Raw genomic sequence first — 22285 nt, 5'->3', positions numbered from 1 at the left:
GCAATAGAACACGAAGAATCTTCCTAAATCCAAGTACAACTATTATTTGGGAAATAGTGAAAAATTGTGTGTAAGCCAGTCGTGTCGGGGCTCGTCCCTCTCAGGCGCAGCGGGGAGCCAGGGCGCCTCCTAGCACGCTGCAGTCCGGGTAGGCTTAGCCCCTCCGCAGGTGTTGAGGGGGTACAGGGTCTGCAAACAAGGGAGAGCCTTGGCCCTCTAGCCGGGGTCGGGGCTCTCAAAGTAAATAAGCCCCAGCCCTTGGACAGGGCGGGGAAGTAACAGTTCAAGCTCAGGCCTCTAGCAGGGACTGAGCAAACACAGTATCAGCCCAGGCCCTTGGCAGGGCGAGGCACCAAACACAAGTCTAGTTAGCTCTGGCCCTCTGGATCAGGGCAGAGCAGTGGCAACAGGCAGGAAGGAGTCTGCCACCCGGTTACGGGTGGCAAGGGGAACGCAGGCCTTCCCACTCCACTGCGTTCCAGCCCGGGGCCCTAGCAGCGGTCAAGACCTGCTGTGGTCAGTGGGGATCCTGGCCGCAACACACTGACATGGGTTCGGGCTCTTCAGGAGCCAAACCAGGGTCGGCTACCCCCGGGCCACTTCCAACCTCCCCCTCTCTGGGTACCTGGTCCTTGCCAGCGTCGTCTGGGGGGTCCCAGACCATGGGCTTCTCCGGGTACCGGTCGTGGGGAAGCTCAGGCCACTCCTCGGGGCATCGGGTACACGGCAGGTCAGGCCGACGTTCCTCCGGGTACCGGATTTGAGGCAAGTCCAGCCAGCGCTCCTCTGGGTAGTGGGCGCGGGGCAGGTCCGGCCAGGCCAGCGCTCCTCCGGGTAGTGGGCGCGGGGCAGGTCCGGCCAGGCCAGCGCTCCTCCGGGTAGTGGGCGCGGGGCAGGTCCGGCCAGGCCAGCGCTCCTCCGGGTAGTGGGCGCGGGGCAGGTCCGGCCAGGCCAGCGCTCCTCCGGGTAGTGGGCGCGGGGCAGGTCCGGCCAGGCCAGCGCTCCTCCGGGTAGTGGGCGCGGGGCAGGTCCAGCCAGGCCAGCGCTCCTCTGGGTAGTGGGCACGGGGCAGGTCAGGCCCGGCGGGAGCCCGGGCACCAGCGTCTGTCCTCTCCGGCAGCCTGACCCAACTGAGCGCTGGGGCCGGGCTTTTATACTTCCTGTCCCGCCCCTGGACTTCCGGGGGGCGGGGACAGGCAGTGCTGGCTCCGCCCACTGAGGCACCTGCTCTGGCTCGTCCCTCTCAGGCGTGGCAGGGAGCCAGGGCGCCTCTTTACATATGTCATCTCATCTCCTTATGTGCTTGTATTGCCTGGGGGGATAGTTTGTCTCCTGGGTAAAAATTGGCATGGTACCAACATTTGAAATGTATTTTAAGTGGCTGCATGATCACCACATATACGTTTTCAGTAGCATTGCAGGAAACTATTAAGTGTGACTTTGTTTCCTGTAATTCCCAGACCCACTTTCTCTGAATCCTTGCTCCTGTGGATCAAGTCTAGTGTGTTAAGGGAGCGAGTGAGAGGAAGAATAAATTAAACCTACTTTGGTGTTAGTTTTCATGGTGTTACTTGCTCGCTTGTCTCCATAAGCTTAGTTCCTGCAGGACACTTGCCCATCTCTTCTTTTCTCTGAGTTAGAATTAATATAAAGAGCTTTGTCCTGCCATTGATCTACACACATTCATATTAGGATATGGAATTCAAAGAAACTGCTTTGATCTTCATTGTCTCCTTATAATGTCTCTTTTTTGGCTTAAAAGTCAGACTGAAATACTGAGCACTACTTTATATTACAGTTGGTTTATGTGTAGGCAGTGTCAGCTGACAGACCAGGAGATGGAGCCTCAAGACTGTTGCTTTCTAATGCCTGCTAGTTCACTCTGTGACTGGCCAAGTCACTTAGAGTATGTCTGCACTGCAGTAAAACACCCGCAGCTGGTTTATGTCAGCTGACTCAGGCTGCGAGGCTATCAAATTTTAGTGTAGACATGGTGGCTTAGGCTGGAGCCTGGGCTCTGGATCCAGCTGTAGGTGTTTTTGTTGCAGTGTAGATGTACCCTTAATCTCTCTTGGCCTCAATTTTGTAACAGATGGTTCTGTAAACCATACCTCCAATCCAGACACCCCTATGGAGCACTAATGGGAATTAGGCCACGTGCTAAGGAGGGCAAAAGTATTGTAACTCTCTATTACACTTTGTAGGACTTGTAAGATGGAGAAAGGCTTTTGCACATTTGCTCACTTGCAGGGGGTAGGTACAGGGGGTAGGTACAGTCTGTCTCTAAACTGCAGGAGTTAAGTGCCAGAGGGGTCCTCATGCTCCAACAGTTTAATGTGAAATGAAGCATTTTCAGCCACCTGTAAGATTTTCTGGGCTATTACTAACTGTAGACAGCTGTCATCAGGATTTGATGTACCTGCTTGTTGCTGTTATAGCTGAGAAAGAGGGAGTTCAAATTTCTGATCTCTTAAATTGGAATGTAGCCATTGGAAAAGATGGCAGCGTATTAATGTGCATCCAGGAAAATGTGAGAATTAAAGGAAACTCAGCAGAATGTGAACAGGCTTTCAAAGCACTTGTTATTGCCTGCCAAATTCACTGTGGGCATAGGAGACACTTCTCATACCCATATGGGGGACTGTGAACATACTGGCCCTGTTCCATGCAAAAAAAATTAATAGCAAAGCCCCACTGTATATCTGCTTTGGAAGTGATGAGGGAAAGAGCCAGCTTATTTTCTTCTTTGTCTTGCCTGTTCATCATAGGGAGAGATGGGGTTTTTTTCTGCAAGTTTCAAACCCCCACACATCTTACGTATCCTTAGTAGATACAGTGTAACTACAGCTTATTCCTTGAGGCCACCAAGATTTCTCTCTCTGTGTTTTTCATGTCCTTTATCCTTTTTTGCTTTTATTTCTAGGACGAATTGACCAATGGACGTTCCAAGTTCCATGTACTTTTCCTTCTTTTTGTGGCAGTCATGTTCTTTGTAAGCCTGATGTTTCTTTTTGGCTACCACTGTTGGCTTGTCAGTAGAAATAGGTCTACTTTGGGTAAGATTCCATGTGTACACCATAAAGCTATGTTCTAAAAAAGCATGTGCTGTTCACCTCTACATATATCAGCAAATATTTGAAAAAGCATTTAAATAAAATGATTTTTAATTCTCACTGCTGGGTGTTTTCCTCTTCAGCTGACAAAAGCTCAGTTGGAGACGTGGAGACTAAAATAGAAGGGCCCAATCCTGCAAATGCTTGCTTACTGAAGTCAGTGGATCTACCTGTAAGTAAATTTACTTACATGTATGTTTGCTGGAGCAGGCCCTAAAAGAGCTAGTGGGTTTGAGCAAAAAGACATCCATCTTTTCTGATGGTGAGTGAGGGTAGGGCTGTGTGGAATTGGACTAGTTTTGTGGAAAACTTCTGAAATTCCATGGGTTTTGAGCCAAAAATCTTCCAACTTTCAAAATTTGAAAATGCATTTGGATAAAGATCAGGTTTCACATCAAAGCACAAATATCACGTTTTTCAATGCAGATACTACCATTTTGTGACCATTTTGTGACTATTTTTTGAATGACAAAGTGGCTTGAAACAAAATTGAAACTTTTTTTTGCAAAGTTCATATATAAAATTAATCTCTGTTTCTTGCACAGACCCGGTATAGGTTTGCCTTTAAAACTTGTTTTCAAAGGACTCTAGATCTCATCTATAGGCCTTTGTGCTAGCCTGAAGCATCAGGTCTCTGCACAACAGTGTAGAAGATAACTTCAAAAATACTGTTTCTAATGCCCTCTATTTTATCATTTTCTCCCTGCCCCGCTTTTCTCTCTCAACACAGGGTCTGTGTATCCTACCCTAATTCTTAATAGATAAGTGTTAATTCATCAAGCAGTCTGAATTTCCATACTTGAGATATGGTTCATAGAAGGAAGTTTGTTTCCATTTTATGCTTCCAGTCTTTGGATTAGAAATTCTCCAATTTTTGTGTCTTTCCATTGAAATTCAGAGCAAGTCTCATGAAAGAATGTTTAAACACATTAAATAATAAACTTCATTCTGTAATTTTTGTTTGGGGGATTAAATGAAAACATCATTAATTGGTTTTCTGATTATTCTGTGGTTTCATCTGCAAAACCAAATCCACACCATCAATTTTAAGATAAGAGAAATAAAAATGTAAAGATGTATAGGCATGGAAAAAGAAATGCCTGTGATCTCCACATTCATTCCTGTAACTTTTCCATTTTGGTCCACTTAATTGCCGAGTGCCGTGGCTCTCAACCTTTCCAGACTACTGTACCCCTTTCAGGAGTCTGATTTGTCTTGTGTACCCCATGTGTCACCTCACTTAAAAAAAGAAACTACTTGCTTACAAAATCAGACCTAAAAATACAGAAGTGTCACAATGCACTGTTACTGACAAATGGCTGACTTTCTCATTTTTTAGAATTATAAAATAAACAATTGGAATACAAATATTTTACTTACATTTCAGTGTATAGTGTGTATATAGAGCCCTGGAAGACCTCTGAGTACGCCCAGGGGTACACGTACCCGTGGTTGAGAACCACTGGCTTAGTGTACTCAAAGATAGCTACTGTATAACATACACAGTAATTTACTTTGCCTTGATTAAATGTGTTATTTTCCTAATAGTCTAAATGGGCTTCCTTTGATTTTGATGAAGCTTACGAGTGAGGAAGGGACCTCAGGATTTGTTCATTGTAAATTCCCATGAGGATACAGTGCTTCAACATAAAATATTTTATTTAATATTTGCTTCTTTCATTTTTTTCCCCCTATAATGGTATCTGTCCATAGAGGCGTTCTCAGCTCCAGTGTTTCAAAATGGCCCAGATAAAAATGGATTCAATCTGGGCTTCATAAAGAATCTTCAGCAAGTGTTTGGAGAGGAAAAGCGGCTGTGGTTACTACCTATTGTATCCAGGTAAGTGGTAATCAAAATACTGGAAAAGAGGCCAATACCATGAAACTGAGGGCCAAATCCTGGTCCCAGCCTGAGTGTCAACCAGCTATGTACGGCAGAGTTCTGCAAGGATCAAGAGGAGCTGGTATCCTCGTATGTAGATGAGTGACTCCCTAGCAACTTCTCCTAAGCAACAGCTGCTGCAGCCTCATTGCTGCGTCTCCACCTGTACTGCTGACTGGAAGATGGTTAGGCATAGACCCATCAGCAAACATCTTTGCCTTGTACCCTCAGGCTTCCTGTTAACATGGATGAATGAAACTGCCACAGAGCACAGCTCCATAGTGTACAGGTGGTCTGCAGCTTGTGTGTGTGTGTGTCTGTCTGTCTGTCTCTGTCTAGAACGGGGTGGGCAAACTTTTTGGCCCAAGGGCCACATCTGGGTTTGGAAATTGTATGGTGAGCCATGAATGCTCACAAAATCGGGGGTTGGCGGGGGGGGAGGTGAGGGCTTCGGCTGGGGGTGTGGGTTCTGGGGTGGAGCTGGGACGCAGAAGGGTGTCAGGGGTGCAGGCTCCCAGCAGTGCTTACCTCACGCGGCTCCTGGAAGCAGCGGCATGTCCTCCCTCCGGCTCCTATGCAGAGGCATGGCTAGGTGGCTTTGCACGCTGCCCTGTCCGCAGGCACAGCCCCCACAACTCCCATTGGCTGTGGTTGCTGGCCAATGGGAGCTGCTGGGGCAGTGTGCAAAGTCCTCTGGCTGCCCCTACGCATAGGAAGTGGAAGGGGGACATGCCACTGCTTCCGGGAGCCGCGCAAAGCCCCAGCATGCATGGAGTGGGGCAAGCCCCCAACCCCAGACCCTACTCCCCCGTTGGAGCTCAAGAGCTGGATTAAAATGTCCAGATGTGGCCTCCAGGCCGTAGTTTGCCCACCTCTGCTCTAGAACGATTACAATTAGCTATCTATCTTGATTATATTTAAATGATTGGGCTGAATTCCATTTGAGTTACACCAGTAATGAATTCAGACTATAATCTTTATCCCACTGATCTTTTGCAAGAATTTAAGTTCAAAGTCACTTTAAAACATGATCTATAAGCTTCTGTCAAAACAAGGTTCCAAAACTGAACCCAGTATTTTCCAGAACTTAATCCTTTAAAAGTAATCTCTGGAAATTCAAAGACTTGCTTTGGGCTTGAGTCAAACCTAAAACAAGGAATAAAGTTGTATTTCAACCTTCAAATGAAGCAAGTTGGAAGTAGCTTTTTTGTGCCTTTGTCTCCCCAGCAAGGGTGATGGACATTCCTTCCCTATGAGAACGTTATGTGAAGTTCAGAATCCACTGCTAGCAAACGAAGAACAGTGGGGAGATGATGGATTAGATGAAGAGAACCATGGTAAGGTAACACAAGGAAATTAACTGTGTTTGAACTAAAGTAACTGGTGAGTGGATTCAAAAATAGTCACTGAGAACCCACTATGAGAGCTGTTTTTATGAAAAAGCATGTTGGCTAAGTCTCTGACAGCTCTGACTTGGTTAATGAATATAGAACAAACATAAGGCCCAAGTTTGAAATGAGTCTCTCATTTTGCAGGAGGAGCTCTGCCCCTACAAATAATTGGACTTGCAGTTTTGCACCAACAAGTTGCAGGCAGAAATGGTGACTTTTCCTCATCAAGCTATTTGATTGCTCCCACAAATTAAATACGTAGATGTGGAAATACTCTCTGCACCATATATGCAATTTAGCTGTAGTCCTATTGGCCCCAGGATATTAGACGGACAAGGTGGGTGAGGTAATATTTTTTATTGACTCAGAACTCTGTGTGGCTCAAAAGCTTGTCTCGGGGTATGTCTACACTACCTGCTGGATCAGCAAGTAGCGATCAATCTGTCGGGGATCGATTTTTATCGCGTGTAGTGTAGACATGATAAATCAATTCCCAATCGCTCTCCCATCGACTGCTGATCTCCAGCTCGGCGAGAGACGGAAGCAAAGTCGACGGGGGAGCCATGATGCACCGCGAGAACATGAAGTAAGTAATTTTAATTCAGTCTAAGATACCTTGACTTCAACTATGCTGTTCTCGTAGCTGAAGTTGCATATCTTAGATCAACCCCCCCTCACCCTCCCAGTGTTAGACCAGGCTTCACACTAACAGAAGTTGGTCCAATAAAAGCTATTACCTCACTCACTGTTTGCACCCACAGATATTTGGGACATGAAACTGTGCATGCTCAATGAAACGTTTACCCAGCGTACATGTCAGTGTGTGTGTGTGCACATTCATATGTACAGTAACTGCATTTTGGCACTGTGAAATCAGTCAGTAAGGGTGCCCAATTATACTTTGCCTCAGATTGAGACTGTAACATACATGGTACCTCAACAAACCTGTCCATGTTGCTGTAATTGGTGTTAAAGAAATACTTGTGCCTGCAGCACAATGAATTGAAATTGAATTGAAAATTTAATATTTGGATTAATAGATATAAGACTTGATGGACCTCTAAAAACATGTACACCCTTTTTATGCTATGGTGCTCCTGTGAAATAGCCCCTGCTAATATGTCCACTTTCTGCTTGCTTTTGCTCTGGTTAAGATACCTCTACAATCAGCTTCAAAATAATTCAGTGCTTCTGCCTATTGAATCACAATTTTTTTTCTCATGTACTTATTAACCCCCGAACTCCAGCCTTCAGACATGATGACAAGCATCAACACATCCATGTGTCCTGTAAAGCTTCATGCTCTCCAAGTTTTAGGGTTCCAAAATAGTGTCACTTGGTGTCATGAGGGAGGTGCTTTCTGTATGGAGCAAGGATAACCACATCTGTATATGTAGAAAGGATAACAATAAAGGCATCAAGATTCCATCCTGGTGTGAAAGCTCAGCAGATTTCTATTTAAAGAATTGGATCATGGTTTTTCCCTATAAACTCTTGTGTAACCATAACTTGTGAATTAAGCAAGTACAGGTGAAGAGCTCACTAATGCACATCTAGTGCTATAGAGACTAGGCTTTCATTAGGAGCTCAGCTTTGGTATCATGTTAACTATTTCCAGGCTTAAAACAAGACCCTTCATGCTAAAGTTCACTTTCAGGAAGCCCCCTTCAGTCATTTTCAACAGTGCGCGCTTGGTGACCTGTGTGGAAGCAATAGCTTTGTTTAAAAACTAAAGCTAATATAGGTTTTTATAAGTGTGTGCTGTCTTGTGTACTCACAGAATGGAGCTAGAGGAAGGCTGGTCCAGTTATTGGGGCACTAGCCTAGGATCCAGGTTCAGCTTTCTGCTCTGCCACAGACTTCCCGTGTGACCTTGGGCAAGTCACTTATCCTCTCTGTTCCTCATTTGTAAAATGGGGATAATCAAACGGCCTTACCTCACAGGGATATTGGGAGGATAAATATGTTAAAGACTGTCAAGCACTTTGAGATCTACTGATGAAAATTGCAATATAAGACCTCTAGTAGTAGTAGTTTTTATTTCTGACTATACATCACTTGCAGCCTTACTGTCCCCTGGTTTAATGTTAGCTTGTGTTAAAGCTTGATTGCGGAGGGGGCATGTTATTGCAAAGTAAATAAATGAAGCCTTGTCCAAGGCACACTTCAGACACTAGCACTCCCTAGATTTTATGAACAGGGCTGAAGAGGCTCATTTCAGCATTGGTTCAGATAAGTGATTTCAAGTGGCCTTTATACATCTGTGCTGAAAAAACATCTGCTTCTGCTAAGACGTGTATATTATAGTTCAGCTAATCCGTCTGACACAGTGATGCATTGCTGATGGACTTTTAAAAATAACATTGGTATTTATCTGTGTGCTATTTGTGACAATTAAAAAAATCAATCTGTCCTTTCAGGAGTGGTTCCCAAGTCCCCTACTTTTTACAGAGTGTTATGGTCTCTGAATAAAAAGTCTGCTTAGCTCTCTAATTATGAGCATAAGCATGCATAAGAATGAAACTAGCTTTTGCCAAGCCAGCTCTCAAAATCTGAGTTTCAAGCCTTTACACTGAAGTCTAATGATTATAGTGATCATATAATGATCAGTGACCTGTACTAGGATCTTTCCCAGTGAAGAAAATGGTGTGTAATCATCTTGCTCTGAAACTTGATGAAGTTTTGTTCAGCACCAATAGGTAAGGCCATTTTGGTTAATTTCACAGCCAGAGGGTTTTTAAATTGGTCAGTTTCATGTTTTCAGATGTTTGACATCTGAAATTTCAGGGTGTTGTAACCGTGCTTCCTGCAGCTAGAGGAGGTTCCCAGAGGTAGAGGTGGTCTGATCTCCCCCATACTACTGAGAGTGCCCCCATCGGGGGCTCCTAGCATCCAGTCCTGGCCAGACTGGGGTGGGTTGGGACTTCCTCTTCCCCTGAACAACTGCTGTTTGGTGGGGGAGGGGAGATCAAACCCACCTCTGGGCACCTCCCCGAGCTGCAGGAAGCTCCATGGCTGCGCTGCCCTTCAGAGCCTCGCTGAAACCAATGAGGGTGCAATGCAGCCACGGAGCTTCCTGCAGCCAGCGGAGGGAATGGGAGGTGGGTCTGATCTCCGCCCTCAAGAGCAGCCATGCCGGGGAAGAAGTTGTCCTGTCCCTCTCCAGTCTGGCAGACTAACAGTTGGAGCCTGATGATGGATAGAAGCCCCTGGCTCGAACACCCCCAGCCCCGCTCCTTCCCCTCCCCTCCAGTAGCTAGAGTTCATAGGGGAAGTCTAATTTCACAGTCTGTGGCGTGTTTTTCACGGTCGTGAATTGGTAGGGCCCTACTAATAGGACTCAAATTCCTTCCTAGAACACAAAAGCCAAACTAAGTGTATTACAGAGTTAAAGATCAAAATGAAAAAAGCTAAGTTGGGTATATTGTGTAGCTAGACATGCTAGGGATTAGAACTTCAGTCGTCAGAACGGGAAGGGTAGTTTTCCCCTCACTCTTTTGGGGAGTGGGTGAGGAGCTCTTTCTGTTCGTTTGTTTGTTTGTTTTATCCAAATAAAAGTTTGTTTTGGGTTTGTGACTCAGAGACCTTTTCTGGTTAGGACATTCTGCGTCCCCAGTCAGTATTGTTTTATGGACAGGTGCCTTAATATTGGAATTCAATTGATAGAACTACGAAGTGCACATAATACATACCATTTACCCTTCTCCCAGAAGAGCAAATCCTCTGTCCCAGCTGCAAGCCTGACTAACTGGGTTTAGCACAATGGAGGTCCCCCGGGGGGACGTCCTCTTCCCTCTAGGTCTTTCTGTGGCCACTACTGCAGCATAGGGAATGGCCAGTGAAGTACTGTAGTTGCGGTTATACCTGCCTACTGCCCAGGATGGGCTTGTCCACTCCCCAAGTTCCAGTACACTGTGCTGCAGGGAGCCTTCGTATAAAAGCTCCACGGCATGCAGGGATGCCCAAATCCAGTCTCCCTGTAGCTGAACTGCATTAGGTCCATGGTGTCTCTGGCCCTCCATGACCACTGAGAAGGGTCAGGATTTACCTTGTAATGACTGATATGAAAGGCCCTTGTTGGATAAGCAGCACTCAGCCCTGGAGTAATTCCATCCCTTGAGAGGCATGTTTTCTCCAGACCTTGAATTGTGGCACCACTTCCTATTAGTGTAGATAGCAACGTTCTGTGTGTTTATAGCTTCTCGTGATACTAAAACACGTTTATGAGGAAAAGATGAGATAGTGAGTTTTTGTTCTTGCTTTACTCCTCATTGCTTAAGATTCTAATTGACTGGTGCCAAAGCTAGAACTGATAGAACATGAACTTCCAGCAACTTTGATCATGCTCTCTTAGAAAATGGCACTGCCAGTCACACCAAAAGCAGAATGAGTCCACCCCTGATGTTGAAGTGGTGTGTCTCTCCTCTTGGAGCTTCTGCAGCGCACACCTATGATTGCTTGTGCACTTGCACTTCATGACAGAAGTAATAAGAACTGTTCTCATCATCAGAGTCCTTCCTCTAGACATATGCGGAAGAGGAATTGATATGCCACAGAGATAATTTAAAAAAAAAGAAAGAAAAATGCTTGATCAAGTGTTGCTGTATAATGTTCCCCTTTTTAACCACAACACTACAATCCATTGCCTGTGCTGTGATTGATATTTCTGAACACAAACAAAGCAAATGCCCAGCATAATCTTAAAGTCAAAAGCAAAAATTGCAAAGGCAAACCACCTGTGTATGATGTTTTAAAATCAGTGTTAGGGGAAACTGGGAGACTTGTGACTACAAGATACGTGTTACTGAAATTCAGGAGGGGGGGGAACGCCATGACCTGGACTAGAAGGTGTATGGAAACAAATATTCTCAGTTGCATGTATCTTCACTGTAAGATTGTGTCCCCCTCTGTTTGAAATGGGACTAGACTTTTGCTGTGACTTTTTTGTACATAGATTTGCTAAAGATTGTAGCATTTCAGTTAGAATGAAAAACATTCTGAGCTTCTTGATCGACCAGAAACCAAGAACACTCACTTACAAATGCACTTTAATCCTTAAGTTATGGCATTTTTTCTAATTTCATTAATGCTGTCAAAAACATATTCTAATCTATCTAGTCAGGAAGTTTCCCCCAAATGACATGCTGGCAGATTATAAAATAGTCTTTTCGTTTTTTCTAAAAATTCATCTTGAATTTACTTAATATCCAAATCCTGAATTTGTTGGTGCTGTGTGTGCTTGGATTCTGTTTGCCCTTATAATAACAAGATAAGGCTGTGGACAACAACTTTTTAAATACCTGTGTACTATATGATGTTAAAAAAAACTAATCACACATTTGGATTTAAATGTATGTTTCAGGGCAAGTCAAAATTCTAGATATAATTAATCATATGTAGTACTTGGATATGTAGTACAGTAAATTTGGGAGCATAATCATGAGAGTAGAGCTTCTCCTGAATTGATCACATATTCAGTTCCAGCCTATGGCAGACTCCACTATGTTCAATGTAATAGTTGGAAGCTGATAAACACAGATTATCACTTAAAGCTTCAAATGTCTGAAGACACCTGATTTCAATTTAAATGTTAATCATTAGGAAATACTGTGTGCATGAGAACTGCCTTGACTGCAGTTGAGCACTGACTGCAGTGCCCTGACTAGGAGGAATTAAATAACAAGAAAACTCCCTGTCCTGAGAAATCATGTTAATTTGCATAAATCCTTGAAACAAAGCAAATCACTTATTTTTTTCATTGTAGGGATTAAAGTCCAGTGCATGCAGATACATGTGATAGAAGGGGATGGATGTATTTGAGACACAACCAATATTGCTTTGCAGTCTCTCATTTTCTAGCCATCTCTTTCCTTCCTATCGAAGTACCAGCACCTAAAGAGCTGTAATAACTGAGTATTTGGATTGCATCCAGACCAATAGCAGCAAGACAGTATAATTTTCTGACTAATCAGACCTGAAATATGCCATTAAAATTGGAAGATCTTTACTTGTCAACGTGGCTGTTAAAGCCTGTGGCATGGATTGTGAATCTGATAATGCCAGTAAATAAACTCTCAGTTTAGAAATCAGCAGGGTTACCACTGATGGGGATGAATGTCTGATTTTTGTTTAAAATGGTGCTTAAAAAATTATCTGTAACATTTAATGGTGTATTTGGAGCATAAGGATGACAGGAACACTATTCTATCTATCTCTAACCATTTTGTTTTCAATTTTATAGATTACCATGAAGGTTCATCTCTTGCCATAGAAATGGAGACATAGCGGTTTACAAATCTGGTGGTACAAAACTCACTCACTCAGGTCAGCACTTTATTTTCAGGTGACTCGAGACAGTCTGGCTCTGACATGGGACTTCTTCTGAGGCCTTGTCATTTAACCTGTTTGTATCTCCTTCTGTAAAATAGGATAATAATGCCTCATAGGGACACTCTGAGGATTAATTATGGTGTGTTTGTACAGAGCGTTGAACAGAAAAGTCTGAGATAAGATAATGGAGGTTGCGGTTTAGGAGGGTTTTAATTTAATTTTATTTTCTTAACCTCCCAGGACTGTGGTGCATAGAGTGTTGCCTTCAGCATTCTCTCTTCTTGTTCAGAGATCTAGAAAATAAATTTTACATATCTCTGACCTATTTGTGTGAGCTAAGAGAGCCCAAAGAAGCCCCCTCAGTTTACACACCCCAGAAGAGCACTGAAAGGCATTTAACTTGCAGGAAAGGATCAAAGAGCTGGGAGGTATTTGATGGTGGAATGTGGCTGGGCAGTATATTCCCTAAGATTTAATCACATCTCCCCCCCCCCCCCCGCCCCCCCGCATGACCACAGGAATGAAGATCTGTTTCATGTACTTCCAAAAGTGGCGGGAAGGGTTTGTGAAATAGGGGAGGAGTTGGGAATAGTCATGCTACATGGTAAATTCCTCTTCCGTGCAGTCAGGACTAAAATACAGTAGCTTACAATGTGCAAGTCATTAGTGACTCTCCCATCTGGCTTTTTTTCATCATGGAGGGGCCTGCGTATAGCAGCAGATGGCATGAGCTGGGTGAGGAGTCAGGTCCTTCATGTCAGAATGTCACTGATCCCATACGTTCTGGCCTTCACGACACTGGGAGGATGCTCTCTCACAGCTCCACTCAGTTATGAGCTGTCCCCTCCTCAATTCTCTGCAAAAGAACCATGCAATGAAGCAGCATTCACCTAGGAGCCAGAGATCTACTTCCCTTTCTATTCTGTAGGTAGGGAAGTGGGTTGACAGGACATTTAACCCTTAATTTGCTCAACATGTTAATTGTAAACTCTCTGTTAACGCAGCATAATCTACAACTAGGGTGACCAGATGTCCCAATTTTATAGGGACAGTCCAGATTTTTGGATCTTTTTCTTATATAGGCTCCTATTACCCCCCAACCCCCATCACAATTTTTCACATTTGCTGTCTGGTCACCCTATCCACAACCTAGTTCTGTGCTTCAAAGAGACGATTTAAGGCCAGATCTACACTAGAGAATTCCATTGGTAGAACTACGTCGCTCAAGGGGTGTGAAGAATCCATGCCGCTGAAGAACGTAGTTATACCAACCTAACCCCCAGTGTAGACAGCACTATGTCAGGGGGAGAGCTTCTCCCGTCAACATAGCTACCGCCTCTTGGGGCGGTGAATTCACTATGGTGACGGTGTAGTAACATCTTCACTAAAGCGCTACAGCTGCGCCGCTGTAGTGCGGTACGTGAAGACAAGCCCTAAGACTATTTGATAAACTACTACTTATAGCTTTTGAATATGCATCCACTTTCTTCTGAGGAGGACAGTGCTTCCAGCGCAGGAAGGAAATGTTGCAAATCTTGATAACATTGAAAGCCACTTGCTGCCCTACACCCATCAAATATTCTAGTGAAAAGGCAAAGTGTTTCCTCGAAGTGTGTATGATTTAAAATAAAGAATGTTGAACCCACTATAAAGGCTGAAGCAGGCAGGTGTGAATTGCTCTGAGAGAACAATGCTTAGTTTATTTTTCTTGTTTCTTTAAATTTCAGCTTCCTTCTCAGGAGCCAGCATCTTCTCTTTGCACAGACTTCAGAATTGAAGGTCAGGAAGCAAATGGATCTTCAGGATAAGAAAACATCATGAAGTATTATCTGATTGGAATCCTAGACTGATTGTCCAGAATACCTGCTGGTCAGATCTTTCAGGGCTTTACAAGTTAATGTCTGGGTGGAGCATTTTCATAGAGACTGGGCCAGGGAAGACTGGCCTGGATCATTCCCTTTTAATAGATACAATTATATATTATCTGTAATAGGTGAAAAGTGTTGGTGTAAATGCATTTCCACAGTCCTTTCCATTGCTGCAAACATCAGGCACTCTAAATCTAAAAATACATCAAGCCTTTATGTTCCCAGGCAGGCTGTTTATCTTGGGCCTGATTCTTCAGTCTTTACTCACAGTGAGCAAAATTTACACATAAATCAACAGAATTTCTTGAGTAAGTACTACTCAACATGAGTCAGGTTTGCCAAATCAGGGCCTAAATTGGAAGAGCCCTTTGTGTGTGTGTGTGCGGTGTGTATTTAGATAACATGCATATACATTTGCAACTCTATATGTGCATAAAATACCTGCTCATGCTGGCAGAAGCAAAGTTAATATGCCAAGACCACTGATGCTGTTGTCTAGAAATGCATCATCCTCAGTAGGATTTTGAGGTTTACTGGCCGTGAAGCACAATCCTGTAGCAGGTACTCCAATGTCAAAGGAAATTTTAGACAATATAATGACTTCATTTAATTCCTATGCCTAAAGAATGAGAATCTAACAATATCACAGAGCACATTCGTCTTCCCTCTCCCACCAGGATCCGTGTTTTACAAAGGTTTTAAATCATTGTTTTCAGTTCCATAAGCATTGATTTAGAAGCAGGTAAATTGGAAACTTGCATTGAATGTATGGCTCCAGCGGCTGTGATTGGAGCCCAACCTCAACAAAGATAGGTTTAGCCCCATAATGCTGCACACCGCAGCTGATGTTTTATGTTAGCTCAGACTTCTGCCCGATTAAATATATTGACTGGTGCCGTAAAGATTTTTCAGCACCAAGCTGTGGTCATATTTTCCAGTTACTTTGCATTCCTTTGACTGCACATCATTGTTCCAGATTTTTTTAAACTAGTTTTGCAATCAAGAATTTTGTACTATGTTTGGAATTTGGAGTTTGGTTTGTAGATGTTATACAGTTCTTAGGTCTAGGTCTTAATTTTCTCTTTCCACCTGTAGATTCAGGCTTGGCAGCTCATCATCATCCATGCTGGAAATTAGATGATTGCTTCATAATAGTAATGTATGGAACAATACTAATATTAGTCCTTAAGCATGGGTCATAAGATCAGTCATTACGCTCACTATATACCATTTTAGATACAGTTTTTTATTTAGTATCAGTCTTTACTTTCCTGTTGACAGTTCCTGAAACAGCAAGTGTGGATGTGATGAGAAACTGCTTGATAAATGTTCAGTGACAAAGGCCTTGTCTACAAAATGGACTTTTTTCCCCCCTGAGATTTCTCTCTTGCCGCTATGAGAGGAGAATATACCAGTAGTAGCAGCAGCTGGAAATTGTAGGGGATAGAACCTGGTGTACATAACACTTCCTCCTCCCACCTTCTGTCACAGATATAAATCACTGCTTTTGGGAGAGATGTCGTTCATCTCTGTATTTAAATCCTGGAACTGGTAATCGAACTCTTGCTTTCAGCAGCAACGTATTTTACAAACACACAATTTAACTCCTAGAAGCTGGGGTAGGTGGGACTGCAGAGCACGTCCATATCTTAGCGTAGGTTCTCTACTCATCTCTCTTTGTTTGAGTGTGTTTAGCTAATTAATCTGTACATTGTACAGATGGGACCTCAGACACCTGTTTTGGTGGCTGTTCTGTTATCAGGTGGCTCTAGACATTTTTTTTTATCAAATCTAAATTTGCCTTTCTTTAGTTTAAGCCCAATATTGCTTTTAATACATCCAACAATAATCCATTTACAACTTCTGTAAAGGCTTGCTCCTTTCATTACATTATTATCTGTGAAATATTAAGGAAAGATAGCCGTGAAATCAAAGCAATTGCCTAATCTCATGGAAAATGTGTTTTAAAGTGAGATTTTCAAAGGGAGAAATGCAGTTAAGTGTCTAACTCCCATTGAAAATCAATGGGAGTTAGGTACCTAACTGCTGTTTGTGCCTTTAAAAATCTTCCCCTAAATCACTACTAACTCTTTAAAACGGCCTGTGTGTAAAAATGCGAAGATGAGGATTGAAACAGGAAGCTGGCATATTGTCTGTTAGCTTGATTATATCCTTCAGGGCAGGAAGAACAGCGCTGTAGCCAGAGACACATGGAACTCCTGGAGTTTTTTAAGTAGGTTCTTTTATCTCTTGTTTTGTTTTTCTGTTTATAGCCATCTAATTCTTTCGTTTCTTGCCAAATCTAGCTGTACAGTGATAGCAGGAGAGTATCTACAAGGAGCTATAGGCCTCCTTCTTTGGGTAGACCACATCAAGCTGCATTTCCTGTTGCAAGTATCACTAAAATGGCAGGCCGTCAGTGTTTATACAGCTGTCCAATTCATAACGGGACAATCTGAAGTAATTTCAGGTATTTTGAAATACTGTTTTGAAATTTCCATGCTTAATTTTACATATTCTAATTTAAAAAGCAACAAAGAGTCCTGTAGCACCTAGACTAACAGACATATTGGAGCATAAGCTTTCGTGGTGAATACCCACTTCCTGCATCTGACGCATGTATTCACCCACGAAAGCTTATGCTCCAATATGTCTGTTAGCCTATAAGGTGCCACAGGACTCCTTGTTGCTTTTTACAGACCCAGACTAACACGGCTACCCCTCTGATACTTAATTTAAAAAGCTATTCTATAGCCAAGTAAGGCTGCAGGTCTCCTTTTAAGGTAAGTTGGCAACTATCTCCTGTCCAAAAAGAAACTATCAGTTTCTTAGCGGTTCAAAATGCACTTTAAAAAAACATCAGTACCTAACATTCACAGTCATCAGTTTTTACAAGGCTCAAAACTAAATGTGCTTGGGAGAATAAAATAAATGCTGAAGCTCAATCAAAGTGAAGCATGACAAATGTAGTACAGAGCAGGAATGTCTGAGTGACAAAATAAGCCAGTTTTCGAATTAAACCTGTTTGCTTTTAGAAGAAATGATCATACTGTGATTGCAGATCTAACCTGTGGATGCTGCAGTCCAAGAAAGAATCTGAGTACAGAAAACTGTATTGAACATAATTATGCCCCAAAATGAAGAGATACAGTGTGCCTTTATTTCTTTCCCTAGAGATATTCTGCATCTGACTTTTTCAAGGCTGCATGTAGATGAATAACCAGGTCCTTTGGGGAAGCCTAGCACCTCATAAAATATTTCTACTTCCGTTTCCCGGCTTTGATAGTGTATCGTGCGTGACTACAGCTCTACTCCTAAGGTCACAGATGATGACATACTAAGAAGTATAACACTTTCAGTCAGTATTTTTCACCACTAAAAAGGATTCTGTCAGCTTGAAATCTAGTCACCATAAAAATTGAGTTAAATAGTTTTGACAGTACCTGTGTTTTGTTGTGGTTTTACAGTCAGTTTCCGATTTTTTAAAAGTTTTTTCTCTCTTCCTTCCCTGTTGCTGTAGGAAAGCTGTGCACAAACATCAGGGGAAATGCACTATGCACACAATGCTATGAAAAGCACTAAGTAAATGCACTGAAAAAACAGAATTTTTCTCTAATCATTGTTATAGCTGACTAAAGGTAAAATATTCAGCCAGAAGTGTGATTTTTAATGTTATGACAACCCTTTTAAATTTAAGGGTGCATTTTCTCGTCCACTGGTGCTATTTGCTGGTAATATTTTTATGCTGCATCACAGAAAGATGTTTAAGTCCTGTGAATCATCAGGATCCAGTTGTCTCTGTTCTTGCCAAGGAAAAGAATGGGCTTCACAGCAGTAAACTGAATCCCAGAAAACGGGAGTTAAAGCTCTGTTAAACTTTTGGAGCACAATGCTTCTAGCAGGTCCCACTCTTTATTTTTAAATTGTGTGAATGCAATTCTCCTGAAAGGCACCAGATTGATAGCCCTGCAGTGTACTGTTTAGCCACAAACTAGGCACAGCAATACAAGCTTTCCCTGAAGGGAACACCTCTAGGGCTAATATAGCTGGCAATCTGCTTTGAGAAATGAAGGCTTGAATGGACAGAGAGGCAAGTTGCCAGTTAGTGCTATCCGTGGTGGCTTTTTGTGCTTTGGATGTGGGAACTGGATTGAAATCACTAAAATCAATTTATGTAATTCACAAAACAGCCATCAGAGAGTAATTTTTAGTCACAACCAACCTGGACTGAATTCAAACCAGAGACCTAATGTCTCTTTGAAAACACTAAACATTAATTTAGATCAAAGTCTAAAAACCTGGGTATTGAACCCTCCGCATGCAAAGCACTTTCCCCTGTGCCCCCGTCACAGATCCATTTTACACTGATTGTGGTGTTCACATCAGATAAGAAATATTTATTTGTCCTATCCTCCTCTTCCTCTTCCCCCCTGCCCCAAATGACCGTGAGTACTATAAACACTTTCCCCAGTGAACGTCACCACATGCACAAAGAATGCTGTGGGTGGATTTTACTGTAATATGAATCATTCCATCAAACTGCCTGTCTCCTATGAATAACAGTCCAAAATATCCCACTGACAATTATCCCCTTTACATTCCAGACACCCTGCTCTGACAAGCAGGGAAGGCATCACATTGATGTCTGCATAGGGTGTCTTGTGACAAGGCCTCTCCTTGGCCAGTGAATTGCTCTCCAAGGAATTAGTGTTTATAAGCATCTCTGCACTGCAGTTTGTTTTGTAAATTTGGACTCTTGCTGAATCAGTGTAAGATGTTTTTGGAGTAGAATAAGTTTTTGTATTCCTTTAAACAGGAAGCAGTACTGTACATTTTTAATAGAGTGTACTTGTTGCATGTAGGTGTACCGTAATCAGTAAGGATTAGGAAGCTTTCTATTAGCATGATAGTGTGATGAATGTTTACTTCCCAGAAATGGCCAGAGCTGTGGTTCAGTGGAATCTACAGTGTAATGTAAGTGTAGGAGGTGTGAACTCTGGCACAGGCTGAAAGCACAATTTTGTACCAGTTATAGGACTAGCTGCATAAAGTCTGTAACACATGAATGTAACATGTCAGGAAATACTTCCTTTGTATCTAACAATGGGGGAGTTGAGATTTTAAAGATGCATTCAGGGAACAACTGCCTTCAGTACAGTTGTTAAGCCAGCACCGCAGACTTGCCATTCGTATGACTGACTGTTTCACAGAAGTGTGAGGAGACCTGAGCATTAATAATTGTAAGCGGATTAACAAAACATTGCTGGACCCTTGCCTGTTAGGCCTGAGTCAACTCAAAATTACACATGCTCTTTTTGTGTCTGTGGTACAATGTTTTGAAACTGATCTACTTGAAAAATGTCTTGTTCTTATTGGTATTTTTCAGTTGTCAGCAGGTGTTCTGCTGCAGAGCATTTCAAACTGAGGTGTTTTTTTCCGCAAACCATCAATTAAAGTATTTGCATGGCAGAGTTGCTTTTTCATTAAAACTAATGTTCTGTCAGCAGCTTGGAGGGTGGCAACCAATCCAGACATGGGGCATTAGATATGTACTTTTCCTGATCATTTCCTCTTTTTATTTCATGTTGTTTCACTTTTTTGATAATTAACAGACCACCAAGATGATATCAGCTTGTTCATTTTAGTTTTTACAGGCATTATTTCATTTTGTTAAAGAAGAATACAAAGTGAGAAGATTTTTTTTTCTGATCACATGCAAATTATTTACAATTGATTATTTTTCAGCCAGATGCATTTTTTCCTTTAGTTACTAAAGCAGTGAGTGGATGGAATGGGCTCACTCTCAAAAAATGTTGTGCAATGTAATTTCTTGGTTTGATGTCAATTTGTCGATGGATATCTTTGCATCTTCCTTGTCATTCTGATTTGTTTTTTTGTTCAGTGCAGCAAGATCCAATTTTCTATATTTTCTTTTGAGTGCTTAAATTTTTTTTAAAATCCTATTTTACTGTTTTCTGGCTGCAATTTGGAAATGTACACATTGAAATTTTTAAAAATGGTATTAAGTTTTACATTTATGTTTCAAGTAAGACCAAAAATCTTTAATGCCTGCAAAGATGCTGTTTAAAGTATTCATTCTATATCAGGATTTGAGGTTTGCAGCAGCATCTGCAGTAAAGCTGGTATTAGAAAAATGCATGATTATGTTAAAATACACAAAATGGATAAAAAGGTCATTCTTGCTCTTTTATTCCAGTTGTGTTTAGGAGGAGGCATTCTTTTTGCACTGGGTGCTAATATCAAACAGCCCATGTAATGCAAAGGTGATTTTTCTAAACAGAACTTCTTTGCTACTTGTAACTAACTTTGCATTTATTGTGACCAAATCCTGTACCAAACCTGAACAGACAGAGGTGTCTTTCCCCCACTCACAAAGCTGCGGAGCCTTTGCACTGTAGTATCTATTACAGATTATGTGCTTTCCTTCCATGCAGGTGTGTATCTCTGTGTTTTTTCTTTCTTCCGTGGGCACTGGTGCTCAGTGAGCCCTAAAGCTGTTTTGCGGTGCATCTATAAATGGTGCAAAGTTATGACACAGGCATCTGGTATCTCAACTGTGCAACAAACCATCCTGGTTCTGGTGCAGACAGGGCCTTCCTACATGGGTGAAAGAGACGAAGCGCTTGTCTACACATGAAAGTTTTATTCTAGAATAAGGTAGAGTGTGAATTTCAAGTGCAATGGCTATTCCAGAATAACTTGTGTGTAGACAAGCGCCAAATACCATAAAAATATAAATTGCTTCATTTAAGCAGGGAGCTTCTATTTTAACTTCTGCCAGTTCTTTTATAAGGTTTTTAGTGTGTCCTCATTTAGGGACTGACTTGAGCCATCATTTAGTCAAATGAGATCCCCGTTCACTAAGTTTAAAATGGGAGCGTTTTAAAAATTCTTTCTTACCCGTGAGATGTAAACACCCTATATGTTAGAGTTCACTTTTCATTAGTTATTCTGTTTAATATTTTACTCCAAAATCAATTTTGACTGGTCAGCTTCACTCTTTGCTGCATGGGTTTTGTTTGCTGGGGAAGGTGTGAATTAAACTAAACATTTGCTCAGAATTACTCATAACTAGTTTGGTAAAGATTTGTTTGGGGAGAACAACAATATCCATAAGTTTGGGGTAAAAATTACTGTCACTTGCCCCCTTCAATATTAACAACCAGGGCAGAGAACTTTTCCTTCGCCCTAAGGTAAACTAGCATAGTGAGCCATATCATGTCAGCAACTTTAAACAGGACTTCCATTTGATTTAAATTAGTTCTGCCTTATGTTCATACTAATAAGTGTTTTCTTTGCTTTTTTGAAATGCATCTTGGAGATTCAATGATTAGTGGAGTGTTCAGCTAAGACACTCTCACACTTTCTTATGTTAAGAGCGGGGCCAAATGTTTTCCATAAAGGTATGAAAAGTCTGACAGCATTGGGAATGTGTTTGCCCAGTTTCAAGAGTTTTTATTAGCCATGCTGGCATTGGTTTTTAGTGTCAAATGGATTTTTACAAAAACTTTCTGTACAAACCACCATTTTTATTGGCCAACAAACATTCTCTATATTTGATGTGTAAGTAAGTTTCAGTAGCACTTTCAAGGAGTTTTTATGGTTTGAATACTGTATATTATGCATTGTTTTCTACGATTTGTTTTTTTACTAGAGAATCGCATGGTTTATACTGTACTG

At 42.1% G+C, this 22285-nt stretch overlaps 1 protein-coding gene across 4 annotated transcripts in view; it reads left to right on the top strand.

Moving 5' to 3' along the window:
* Positions 1–17125, top strand: part of ZDHHC15 (zinc finger DHHC-type containing 15) — a 34453-nt gene extending 17328 nt beyond the window's left edge. Inside the window, exons 8-14 of one of the 4 annotated variants that reach the window (XR_004002003.1) lie at positions 2924–3056; positions 4827–4953; positions 6223–6332; positions 6531–6596; positions 12628–12710; positions 14444–16584; positions 16620–17125. Coding sequence is in view for 2 of the 4 variants with exons in the window: in XM_030575617.1 (XP_030431477.1) it covers positions 2924–3056; positions 4827–4953; positions 6223–6332; positions 6531–6596; positions 12628–12671 (480 nt within the window). In the remaining 2 variants the exon portion in view is untranslated. Of the gene's footprint in view, positions 1–2923; positions 3057–4826; positions 4954–6222; positions 6333–6530; positions 6724–12627; positions 12711–14443 lie in introns of those variants that run through there. The other 3 variants (XM_030575617.1, XR_004002004.1, XM_030575618.1) reach the window with 3 other exon arrangements.
* Positions 17126–22285: the final 5160 nt, after the last annotated feature.

Source organism: Gopherus evgoodei, chromosome 9 (genome assembly GCF_007399415.2).
Source record: "Gopherus evgoodei ecotype Sinaloan lineage chromosome 9, rGopEvg1_v1.p, whole genome shotgun sequence".
Classification (NCBI taxonomy): domain Eukaryota; kingdom Metazoa; phylum Chordata; order Testudines; family Testudinidae; genus Gopherus; species Gopherus evgoodei.
Note: the sequence above shows the minus strand (reverse complement) of the source record. Positions and strands in the feature narration are given on the sequence as shown.